Below are 12,643 nucleotides of genomic sequence, written 5' to 3'. Positions count from 1 at the left end.
AGTCCACAGGAGAGGGATGTGTTTTTTCTTAGACCAAGACCAAGGTTTATCACAACATTGCTTTTGAAAATGAATACATTAAATCATTCTGGTGGCTGCTGCATGGGGAGACAGAAAGCCCCAACCAAACCATGCATCCAGCATCTCCAGAGTCAAGTAGGTGGGGCAGAACTTCCTCGATCCTGGAATCCCTTCCCTTCCAGAGAGCCATTTCCTTTAGTCCCTGTCTGCACAACAAGGACAGAGGAAGAGCAGAAGCACTTTGAACACCTCAACACCTGCACAAAACCCACGTGAAGGGCCCAGGAGAACACAGAGCACCTCACCACTCATGCCCATCCCCCTGTGGTGACCACTGTGCCACACAGAGGATAATGCTGAAAACTGAGCTTTATTCTACAGCAGCTGAGTAAAGTTTACTCACTCTTCTGGGAACTCCACAGGCTTGGTCTTGATCCTATTATGAAGACCCAGAATATATTCATCTATAAAAGGGCACTGTAAAACAAAGAAAGAGATTTTCCAGTTGTCCAAGATCCTGGCATCACTCAGGCATTTGTCATTCATGTAACACCAAGTACAACCTCTGCACTCCCTGGATTTGACACAGAGATGGAAATAAATTATATCTCCCCACACACAATAAATTGATTCATTCCTCATTAAAAAATAAATTCAGAAGAACAGCAGAGGCATCTAGGGAATACATAACTGGACTGGAATACCCTCCTTCATCCAGCCTGCCAAGTGACCATGAACTGCCTCTGTCACCTCCCCTGGCCACTTCTCACCCAGAGCTGGATGCCTGGTGCCTGCATGGTGGGATCTGCAGAGGTCAGAGGCTCAGGTTCATTCCTGCTCACACCTGCTGTGCTGCTCATCCTGGCACAGCATGGGTGGGACATGGGGATCTGGCCACAGGGGAGGGAAAAGCCATGACAGGACATGGAGTGAGCAGAAGGCAGCACTGAAGAGCTGCCTCTGCCAACCTGGACCCCCATCAGTCCTAACTCAGCTTTGGCAGACAGAGCTTTCTGGTTCCCAAAGTGCTGCAGCAGTTTGGGATCAATCCTATGCCTCTATCCATGCTCTGGCTCATTTCTAAATACAGGAAATGTGGATAATAAACCCCCCACAAACTCCTGGTGATGCTGCTGATGCTGCTCTGGGTTTGTAGCTCTGCATACAGGGCCCAGTGCTGGAAATTATCCTTTCCACAGATCACAGCCTCAGCCCCTTCTGATCTGCAGGGGGGTTTTGAGCTTACAGAAGGTAGGTCTTTGCCTCTAACATGTGCCTTTATTTGGAAAGGAGTGAGTCAAAAGGCAGGCAGACAGGGCAGTGCAGGGCTCCAGCACTGCAAGGCAGCTTACCTTCCCATAAACAAAGCAGTACAGGGTGATTCCCATGGCCCACACATCCAGGGCCTGAAAGAGAGCAAGAACAGGGAGTAAAAGAGAGGCAATGCAGAAGATGTGAGTAATCTGGATTTTCCCACCAATTCAGATAACACTATTTGTATGGATTTAACACTTTCTGTGTCACTTTGAAGTTGGGCTCCTAAGCTCTTGCACACTGGAGGAATGAGGGTTGTGCTGGGCCAGGCATTGCTCCCTTGCCCTGTTGTGACCAGCAAGCAGCCCCTTCCTACAGGAAATGACACCATTCAGGGCTCAACCTTAAAAGTTTTCCAAACAAAAAAATCCCTATTAGACCCTATCCCCATGTCTGCATCACCACCCTTGGCAGTGTCTCTCACTTCCAGGAAATCAAGATATGACTTTGGTGCTTAGCAGCCCCCTGTGCCTCTTGATTATTTTGGGAGAGAATCAAAGGCTTCCTCCTTCCCCTTGGGGAAGGGAAAGGGCTCTAGCAGGCTCCTGCCCAGGCAGGGATCCACAGCAAAGTGTCTGCCCACTGCACACAACAACCAACACGAGCTTTGCCTGGCCTGGAGGGAATTAGAGCTTCAGTTTTACTAACTGACAGCAGGCAGGATGCAGGTGTGGCACTGCCCTTTGTGCCATGCCTGGGGGTCCCAGGAGGCCCCCTGTGAGCAGAGACCTACCTTTCCACTGAAACTTTTGCCAGTCTGTGAGATGGCCTCTGGTGCCATGAAGGCTGGCGTCCCTGCCGTGCTGGAAAGCTGGGCATCATTCCCTTCAAACTGATTGCTGACACCAAAATCAGCAATTTTGACGTGGCCATCATCTCCTAAGAGCAAGTTGGAAGGCTTGATGTCCCTGTGGATGATCTTCTGGTAGTGCACTGAAAAACACCCAAAAAAGGGAGCAAAATTGGCCACGGCAGCCAACACACCCAGGGGAAACCTTTCCAGGAGGGGCAAAATAAAAGTGCAAGCTCAGGCACCACACTCCCAGCTGCTGCTGGAGATGGAATATAATGGTTCCTACAGCCATTCCTTTTTGGTGCCTCACTGGGACACAATTCTCAGAAATACATCTAGGAATTATGCAAAGAAAAGACACAAACGCAGGGACAGCTCAGCCAGAGGGAACAACCCGTGCTGCTGGAGAAGGAAAACACTCAAATCCTGCAGATTTGCTTGGCCTCATCACACCAGCTGATGGGTTGGGCCACCTGCTGTATTATAGTTTATGGGACCCAAATGAAGAGGTTCACTTTTAGTTTATTTATTTTGAAACTGCAGTGAAGCTCATCAGAAGGGGCAGAACTACAGGTAGAATGAAAGAGGTGACAAGCAGCTGAGTGCCAGGTTCAGCCAGCAGCTCAGAAATTAGTGGGCATTTCCAGCTCAAAAGGTGGAATAATGGAGCTCCAAGCTTGGAGCAAGCACCAGCACCCCAAAGGGGCACTCTTTATTCAGCCAAGCTTCTCAGTGGAGCCCACAAATAGAGAAACAACCTCAGCTTGCTTTGCATCACCCCAAACCCCACCCTGGCCCAAAGCTCCCAGCCATTCCCACCACTCCTGCAGCCAGAGCTGTGGCCAAACCTGGCCCTTCATTCCATGAGGCTCCAGCCCTGTCTCACTCCATGAGGCCAACCGTGGGCACCAGCTGAAGAGCTTGTACATCCAACATGAAAGAAACCCTTGCAGAGAGCTTGGAGGCTGAGATGCACTGAAAACAACAACAAAAGCCACCTCTCTTGTGCAATATTGCAGTTGAAAGACATTTCCAGGCCACTGAGTGAAGCAGGGAGCTGTATGGAAGCGACTGATTTCTCAGGAACTCAGAGAACTTGAAAAATAAAAAAACCCACCAACTTTCAGAACATGAGATGACCCCAAAGCAGAACTGTAGAAAATCTAAGAGACTTTAGTGAAGGAGGAGGAGGAAATCCTCTAATCTCGCCCTCCCCAGAGGACCAGGACCCCCTGTCCTCCATCCTTCCCTGGCTCCAGCCACTGTTTTCACATTTCCTTCTTGCCAACAGAGCATGTTTGTTTTTATACCTCCATGAGCACTTTTCATATCTCCTGGGAAATACACATTGGCTGGAGGAAAATGCTGGTCTAACCCTTTCCTGCTTTACAAACCTGACCAGCACAAAGGCAGGCTGCCCCATGGAGCATCCCCGTTTGTGCTTTAGGACCAAGAATGAACAAACTTCATTTAACTTTCTGCTCTTTTCAAGTCAACTTTCCAGCAGGCCACGCTTGGGGAGGGGAAGTCACACTTCCAGGTATTTTTTCTGCAAGGCCCTCTCCTCAGTTTAAAGCACTTTTGGGGGATGCTGTACTTGGCACATTAAAGAGCTGCTCTGAAGATCCAGCAGATAAAAACTTGCTGGAGAGCAGCAGTACTTACATCTTCTTCCAGATGTGCACCAACTGCATGGCCAGGCTGTGGTGGGAGGCAGTTAATGCTAACAGCCTGCCTAGACAGCCAGGATAAACACCCAAACCCTGCAACAACAGTAATTAGGAGAAAACATCTGCTCAGCAGCAGAGCTGGTGGCAAGCTGACATTTCATTATGGTAATATAGGGAGAGCAAATAAGGGTGAGGGGGGAGTGAAGTTTTCCTTCAAGGGATGATGAGCTGCCTTTTAGGCAGGTGTCTGCTGTCATGCCTGATGCCACAGGGTTAAGATTCCCAAGGCTTCTAAAAAAATCCCAAAAGAAATATGGACCATGTGAGTACATCCCTGAAGCTTGGTCTGTGAAAATTAAGGCAAGCAAGTACTCCAGGCTTTTTATTATTTCTTCCTTATAGGAAAGTAAAAAAACACAAACAAAATAAAACCACAAAGCATTTTCTCTCATATAACTGTGTATTTTGTAGAATACATTCCCTGCCTCTGCACCATCTAATGAAAGCTGAGGAACACTGTGGGCAGTTTTCCAGCTGCCATGTGTTTCCTCAGTGCCCATCTCTGCTCTGGTCCCCAGAAACACAGAAACAAAGAACAAAGAAATTAGAAACACATCTTTTGCAAAAATCAAAGCCATCAACCAATGGCTCACTTGGCCAATGAATTTTGGCCAATGAATGAGTTTCCAGGTGAGAACATTACAGTTCTGACAGCCTGACCTTGGGTGCTCAGAGGAGAGCCTCAGCACAAGAGCCTGCAGGGCTGAGGAGCTCAGGAGTGAGCCTGGCCTCTGGAATGTCACATCCCAGGTGCTTTTGAACACCTGGCATCCATTTAAAATAATACCAGGCTGGGATGGGAAGGGGACAGATGCAGAGGGGAGGTGACTGGGAGCAGTGTCTCACCCACACACTGTCAGTGACAGTCACCCAAGTCTCCTGCCAGCTGGCTGAAAGTTCTGCTATCTGCAAATCCCCTTTTCCATGCAGCCTTGTGCAGAGCAAATAGCCATCCATGAAGGGAGAAGGACAGGGGACTGAGCACCAGCCGGTGTAAATTAACATCACAGCCATAAAAGCTGAAAGAGCAAGTGCTCACATCTGCCAAGAAATGATTTGGTGTGGAGCTGTTAACCTGATGAAGGAAATCTGAAATCCCTGTTCTGCTCTGAAGAAATGTAACTTGAAGTCCCAGCCTGCCAGTTGCTGTGGGCATCCTCCCCTGCACAGCTTTCCAAAATTGGCTTCAGGCTTCAAAATGCACAGGCTTATCCTCTGCTGTGCTGTGCCTTGCCACTGGGACAACTCAGCACAAGGCAGACTAAAATATTCCCCCAAAACCCTTCCCAAGTCTGCCTGCAGGCAAAAGACAAAAGCTGGTTTGTTTGGGAGCTGCAGGACTGCAGGACCCCAACACAACTGAGCTTGGAAAAACTTCCCAACCCACCAACTTCTGCTGCCAGTGCAGATCTCTTGCAGATGACATTGCAGGGAGAAAGGCAGGGACAGTTAATTCAGCAGGACTGGCCACAGGCTGCCTGGACATGCCTGCAGTGACACACATCACTGCCACAGGAGCCCAGGGACAGAGCTGCCTTGGGGGAAAGGTGCTGGCTAAAGCAGCAGGATCTGCATCTCCAGCACAGCACACAGAGGAAAGGATGGTGTTATCCTTGCAGAACTCCAGAGGGACAGCTAAGCATCTTGGAAATAAATGCCACTAATGACACCTTCCAGACTGTTAATGACTGTACAGAAGCAACAAGAACCCACCCCAAGGGGAGCAGGGGACAGCCACAGTCAGCCTAACACAATCACCAGCATAAATTAACCCTCTCATTTCACCATCCAGAAGCATTTGGGAGCAAGCTCCAGCCTCTGTAGAGTCAAGAGCAGCAGGTAGGAAAGGCACTCTTGTTAGGATTAGTTCACTAGAAGCCAGGACCAGAAACAAAACACTTGTCCTGTCCTTGGAATTAAGGACAGGAATTAAGGAATTGTGACACAAATAGGAGCAGGGATGCCTCAGGCTCAGCAGAGAAGGAAAAGCAGTTTCAACATGTAAACAAAACCCCTAAATGTGCTTTAAACAAACATAACCAAAATAATGATCTGTATTGCTGGGCTTAAATGTGCTCCATGAGGATCTGGGGATTATTCTTCTTTTAGACCAATTCATGGCCTCCCCTTAGGTCCCTTCATGGGCAACTGGGCCATGTTGTGACAGCCTGATCAGAGAGAGAAAGCCAGATAAACTTTCCCAGGAATTGTTCTGGGAAGTTTGAGAAGACTGAGACAAAGAATTAAAAACAATCTTGCAGCTGGTGTTTTAAACAGTTGTTTCTCATAAGGTGTTTACCAAAGGGTGGTTCCTAATTACCTAATGGGTAACAGGTATGTCTTGGGTTGATATTGGTTATGTTTGTTTAAAGCACATTTAGGGGTTTTGTTTACATGTTGAAACTGCTTTTCCTTCTCTGCTGAGCCTGAGGCATCCCTACTCCTATTTGTGTCACAATGTGTCCTTAATTCCAAGGACAGGACAAGTGTTTTGTTTCTGGTCCTGGCTTCTAGTGAACTAATCCTAACAAGAGTGCCTTTCCTACCTGCTGCTCTTGACTCTACAGAGGATGGAGCTTGCTCCCAAATGCTTCAGGATGGTGAAATGAGAGGGTTAATTTATGCTGGTGATTGTGTTAGGCTGACTGTGGCTGTCCCCTGCTCCCCTTGTGGGGGGGTCCTGGTCCATGACAAGGTGTTATTAAGAACCAATCACGTTCTGGGTGAACATGTTGGTCATAAATACTGGAAGATTGTAATAAAGTAAGTTTTTTATGCCTTCTCAAGCTCCCCAGAACAATTCCTGGGAAAGTGTATCTGGCTTTCTCTTTCTGACCAGGCTGTCACAACCACACTGGGACCCCTAAGCTGAATCCATGCTTTTGAGAGAACTTCCAGCTACTCTGTGTCCTGCTCAAAGTGCAAGGCTCTGGGGTTTTTGCTTGCTGCAGTAGAGGAAGAGTCACAAAGCAGGCAGAGATTGCCCTCAGACCCAGCCCAGCCACAGGGATGTGGCTGCTGGATGCTGGAAGCCTTGGGAAGGACCATCCCATTGGTGCTGCCCTTCAGGTCATGCACAAGGCCACACCAACAGCTGAAAACCACTCACTCCCATGCAAATGCAGTTGCCTGCACCCCTCCCCAGGTAAAATCAATGCTGAGCTGCCCAAGCAGAGCACTTTGCTGAAGCTGCTTTGGCAAACTGACAAAATGGCTCCACGTGTTGCTTTTACCTGGAGAGGGTTTTGCTCTTAAAGCAGGGGCCAGCAGCTCAGCAGAACGACTTCCCTGGGCTCCAAGCAACCCTGCACTTTCTGTGCTGCCAGACCTGTGCAGGGCATGGATTGGGATTTCTTCATAATGAAAATGAAACCGCCTAAGATATCACAGAGCCCTCAGGACAAAGTCTGATTATGCAGCACTCTGTTAAATTTGGCTTTATTAGATCCATTCTTCAATTCAGGGGAAAGGTAACACTATTTCAGGGCTATTTGCATCTGGATAACAATCCCATGGATTCCTAGAGCATCATCCAGGAAAAGATCTCAAATGTGTTAGAAATTCTTATTTGTTAATCCTCACAGCCACCCCATGAACACAGCAGGCAGGGCAGGTGAGTGCCTGTGTACAACATTTTATCACAACTTGTTAGAAAGCCTGACCAGGAATAGCCAAAGTTGGATTTAGTCAAGACCTGAGCTCCAGAGTGCTCAGAAACAATGAAATAATGCTAAAAGTCTGGTCTGTCTCCTGAACTTGGGCATGGAGCACCACTGCCTAAAACCAGCCTGCTGAAGGCTGATGCTGTGGGGATACAACCTCAGAGGAGGATTCAGAGCTCTCAGGGTGTGTGCAATCCTTGGGAAAGGAGCATCCTTCCCCTGTCCCTCTTGATTTCAGACAGAGCTCTAGGAGGCAGGCTGCACCTAGTGCAGCTGGCAAAACCCTGTACTTGGGTGCTCAAAGAAAAAAAGTGCCTAAAGGTAAAGGTCTTCCTGAAAAGCTGACTTTTTAGGGTTTTTGTTTGTTTTGTGGGGTTTTTTGGGGTTTTTTTTTTTGTTTTGTTTTGTTTTTTGGGGGTTTGTTTTTTTTTTTTGTTGTTGTTGTTGTTGTTTCTTCACTACCATGTGTTTGAACCGAGTTGGCAATAGCAGCCAGCTGTGGTCCAGTAGATGGGGCTGGAGAAAAGGGAGGATTTTGGGGAAGCTCTCTGCTGCTGGGCCAGCTGGTTCCTATCTGTACACTCCCATCTGGGTCTCCACAGTTCTGCCATTGCCTCCCTACTCCTTAGCAAAGCCCTGCTGAGCACATCATTCCTTTCTGCTCAGTCCCTCAGCTGCCCCAGGTGGCACAAAACAGCCATTTCACAAACACTCCTCATTCCAGATCCCACAGGCTATCCCAGGACATTCCCTTTCACTCCCAAATGCCTGGGAACTGTCTGCCAACAAATCCACTGACAGGGAGTGAAGACCCAGAGGAAGCACAGATAGAAGTGGCAGAAAGATATCTTGTTCCTTAGTCCTTTTAGAAGAGGTGCTTTTCACTGCATTCCCCTCTGGAAATCTTGGAGATCCAGCAAGTTAACACAAACTTGCTAAAAGCTCATTTAGAAATTATACATGTGAAACTTTGCAATGCACTGACACATCCTGCTATTTACTGAGGCCAGTGCTGAAAATTCTGCTTGATTAAAACCAGAATGCCATTCCCATTCAAGGACAAAAGCAATCCATATGGTGCTACTGCAGAGCCTGCTTAGTATTACTCTCACATTGCCCCTGTAGCAAAGGAATGATTGAACACCCTCCCAAGGAAACTGCTGCACCACCATGCAGAGCTCAAAACAGATGGCTGCTGGTCCACAGGGCTCTGCTGAGGAAGGGCTGGAGGACAGGGGTGACAAGGGGAACACCCCCAGCCCATGCCCAGCTCCCTGCAGGGGCAGGGGAGGATCCCAGCTGTGCTGTTGTCAGCTCTCTCCGTGGTTTTGCTGCTCTCTTGCTGCACCCATGAAGCCTCTGCCACTTGGAGAAGTTGCTGAAGGCCAAGTTTTGCACCCTCAGCACTACCCAGCCCTTTGGAGCAGCTCAGCTTCCCCCTGTGCTCCGTTTCTGAGCACCCTGCTGCTGGCAGAAGCTGTGGTGTGGATGCTGCCAGCAGGAAGCAACAGGGAAGAGGGAGAGGTACCCTTGTCAGAGGCTGTCTTTGTGCACCTGTCCTCCAGCCCAGCTGAGCACAGCCCTGTCACCTGTCACCAGTCCCAGGGGACTGCAGAGCTCCCTGCCAGGGCTGCACCCACACCCCAGTGCCCCAGGGGAGCAGGGCACAGCAGGGACAAAACAACCTGCACAGGCTGTGCCAGGGCTGCTTCCAACCCCGAGCAGCCACAGAACTGCATCAAACAACAAAAATCAAAGTGCCTGATCTTCAGAGGCTCCAGCACATCTCTCTGATCTCTCCCATCAGCTAATTACTCTCACTCTTGTACAGAGTCCTTATCGATCAGTATCAGCAACACTTGCTGCTCATGAAAGGGTTTTTTGTTTGGTTGTTATCAGCTAAGGAGAGCTTGTCTGCATGTGATAAAACACAAGCCAGCCTCTCTTCTCCTGATGGTGTCATTTATAACACCCAGAACCTTGCAGCTGTAGCTCTCATCTCAACTTGCTCTGTTTGAGGAGCTCCAAACTTGTACAGGCAAGAGGCAGGAGCAAAGAAGAGGCAGGTCCCCACTTCCCACACAGGAGCAAGCAGCTTGCTGGCAAGCACAGTAGAGCATGTAGCAGCTCCACCACAGACTTGTATCCCAGCTCTGCTGGCCCACACCAGCCTGAGGAACTCACCTCTGCCAAGAGCCAAACCAGAGCAAACCATCTACACCACTGATGCCTTAGTGCACCCACCCTGCACTAGATATTCTTCAGAAGACACAAGCCTGTGATGGCTTATTTGCTTAAATTTCCTTTAAGATAATGGAAACTATATATTGATAACCAAGTAAAGTATTCTCTCAGAAAAGCCAGCTTTGAAAAGCCAGAGCCTTTGTTGAGGGAAATTAATTCCCTTTCCAGCAGCATGCAGGGCCCTGGGTCACTGCAGAGAGCTGCTGCTGGAAAGGGAATTAATTTCCCAATGGCTTTAGCTGCATGTCATTACCTTCAACCCCACAGCTCAGAGGAGACAAGCCTTCCTCTGCAGAGGGGAGACCAAAACTGCCCCCCCTTAGACACAGTCACAGGAGAACTGCAGGCATTTACAGAGAATGCAGGAAATCAGGTTTTTTCTTCTTCAGCCAGGCTGACAGATTCTGTTTTAGCTTCTCGTGCCTGGAATACTGAGCTGGCAGCTCCAGAGCAGCAGGGACAGTCACTGTGCTTCATCTGCACTGTGCAAGGCAGCAGGGATTTCCCCTGGGCCACACTGGGTGTGCTCTGCACTGTCTGCTCCTGGCCAGTGCCACAGCCAGGCTCCTGCTTAGACAGCCCTTTTGTCTGCTCCTCCTTATTTCTTACTCAGGCTCTTACTCAATGAAGATTCTCACATTCCAGTCCTAAAATCAAACTGGGATACCTACCTGGCACATGCCTTTGGATGAAGCATGATGGCTATTTCCTATCCAGCACACATATTTCAGCTGAGTATCTCCATGAAAGCAAAGTCTGCCTTACTAGAAGGGAGACTGAAGTTTAAATAACCCAGCCAAGCACTACTAGATGGGAGTTACAAGTGGAAAGGGTGGCAATTGCACATGTCCCTAATTGACAGAGATGCTTAAGCACATGCTTTAGTTAATGACACAAATAATCCAGCAAACTTTCCCATCCAAAGTGGTGTTGTCAGCTCTCTCCACTGCTTTGCTGCTCTCTTGCTGCACCCATGAAGCCTCTGCCACTTGAATAAGTTGCTGAAGCCCAAAGTTTTGCACCCTCAGCACTACCCAGCCCTTTGGAACAGCTCAGCTTCCCCCTGTGCTCCATTTTAGCTGAGCCCTGTGCTGCTGGCAGAAGCTGTGGTGTGGATGCTGCCACTTGAGCACATTGGAATTAGCACTCTGGTGGTACTTACACAGAGCCAGACTTCCTCCCCAGCTCCTGAGGGGGTGTGCAGGGCCAGCAGCAGTGGGGAAGTCTTGAAAGTGGGAGCAAAACCACTTTCCTCTGGAGGGCCCATGTCACCAGGAACCCAGTTACAGCTTGCTTGAACAACTCCTGACACAACCCACAGCCCTGAGCCCAGGGCTGGGACAGGGCCACTAAACCAGAACACATGAATCAGTGATATCACCATGCCTAAACTCCAAATGTATTCCCAGCCCTGCAGGGGCCAGAGGAAGGGAGACTCAGCATGGGCAGATCTCCCTGACTCTCACACCTTGAACTGCTTAGTGGACAAGGCTGGGACTGTGCTTGTGTCAAAGTGCACTCCTGGTATTGACACACTAAGCCCAGCCTAAAGGAGGTGACAGCTCTGTGCCTTTGTCTGGATCAGGGAGCTCCTGGCTCTCTCCAGGGCTCTGTCCCTGCTTCCCACCATGCCTAAGCCAGGCTTCCCACCCAGCTCTCATCACCTGGACCACTGCCTCCCTCCAAACCTCCCCCCACAGCCAGCCCTCCTGCAGGAGGGCTCCAGCCCAGGCAAGCTCCATGAAAAACCAGTGAGTGCAGTCCCCACAGACACACAGTGGCCACAGCCACCACCAGTGGTTCAAAAGGTCAGCCCACATCTCCCACCACCTTGGCTCCCCATCCTGCTCACCATTAACACCTCTCAGGCTCCAACAGGAATCCAGTTTGCAACTTCTAACCTGATAAAATCCAACCAACAATGATGCATTTGCTGCTGTGATGACTGAGCTTCAAGCAGCTGCATGGTTATTGAGCCTCCCAAATTACACAACACTTATGGATGCTTACATTAAAATTACCTTGCAATCTCTGGATTGCCTGGCAACACTTTTCCTTCAGCATGCACAAATGGTGCACTTTTCCTCTTAATTATATAATAATTGCCATGCATTTACCCAGCAGTTCAGAGAGAACACAATTTTTAACTTTTATTTGCTAATTAAATAAGTGGTTACTCAATAGTCCAAAACAAAGCATCCTATTGTTCCTGTTGCTGGGAGTGCTTGGGCATCCTATAATTTATTGTTGAATTTCACTCTCTCTGCTTAAGACTACCCACACTTTGCTGATTTTTTGCTTTTTTGGTGGGTTTTTTTTTTTTCTTTGTACTAAACTCAAAGTTTCCTCTGAGCAGGAACTGTTCCTGCAGCAGCATCCAGCACAGCAGAGCTGGCATCTCCCAGCTGAGGCACACATGCTCTGCTGCAATCTGAATGCTAATGGGAACACAAAAAGCTGCATCTTCATCCTTCAAGCTCTACTCAAAGACAGTCTTGAGATTCCTATTCATATATTAACTTCTACCAACTTTCTGGGGTGACCTGACTAATTTTGGAAGCACCTGGAAGCTTCTGGACTGTCAGATTTGCAAACACTGATTTTATTCCCTGCTGGTTTTAGACAAAAACTGAGGTGGTGCTACATTTCAATGTGAAGAGGGACTGAGACCCTCAAACCATGTTCCTCTACCTCAGCAAGGCCCATCATGCTCAGAGACTTGGTCTCTCTCAGTGGCTGAGAGTGAGTAATTCCTTTTGGTTTAAACTGGCTACCTGATTCTTTTGTTTGCTATCCATTAGGTATTGTGTTTTTAGAGACAGAAAAGATTCATTTCCTGTCCAGCACTTCCCTGACACTTAGGGTTTTATAAGCCTCTG

General features: G+C 48.6%; 1 protein-coding gene across 2 annotated transcripts in view; it reads right to left on the bottom strand.

The window, feature by feature from the left end:
* The window catches only part of CAMKK1 (calcium/calmodulin dependent protein kinase kinase 1), a 97,526-nt gene that overhangs the window by 17,825 nt on the left and 67,058 nt on the right, over nt 1-12,643 (bottom strand). For both annotated transcript variants that reach the window (XM_053961439.1, XM_053961438.1), the window contains exons 10-12: nt 2,069-2,268; nt 1,374-1,427; nt 425-498 (exon numbers count right to left, since the gene is read on the bottom strand). In XM_053961439.1, coding sequence (XP_053817414.1) covers nt 425-498; nt 1,374-1,427; nt 2,069-2,268 — 328 coding nt within the window. The remainder of the gene's footprint in view (nt 1-424; nt 499-1,373; nt 1,428-2,068; nt 2,269-12,643) is intronic.

The sequence above is a fragment of the Vidua chalybeata genome, chromosome 20 (genome assembly GCF_026979565.1).
Source record: "Vidua chalybeata isolate OUT-0048 chromosome 20, bVidCha1 merged haplotype, whole genome shotgun sequence".
Lineage (NCBI taxonomy): Eukaryota > Metazoa > Chordata > Aves > Passeriformes > Viduidae > Vidua > Vidua chalybeata.
Note: the sequence above shows the minus strand (reverse complement) of the source record. Positions and strands in the feature narration are given on the sequence as shown.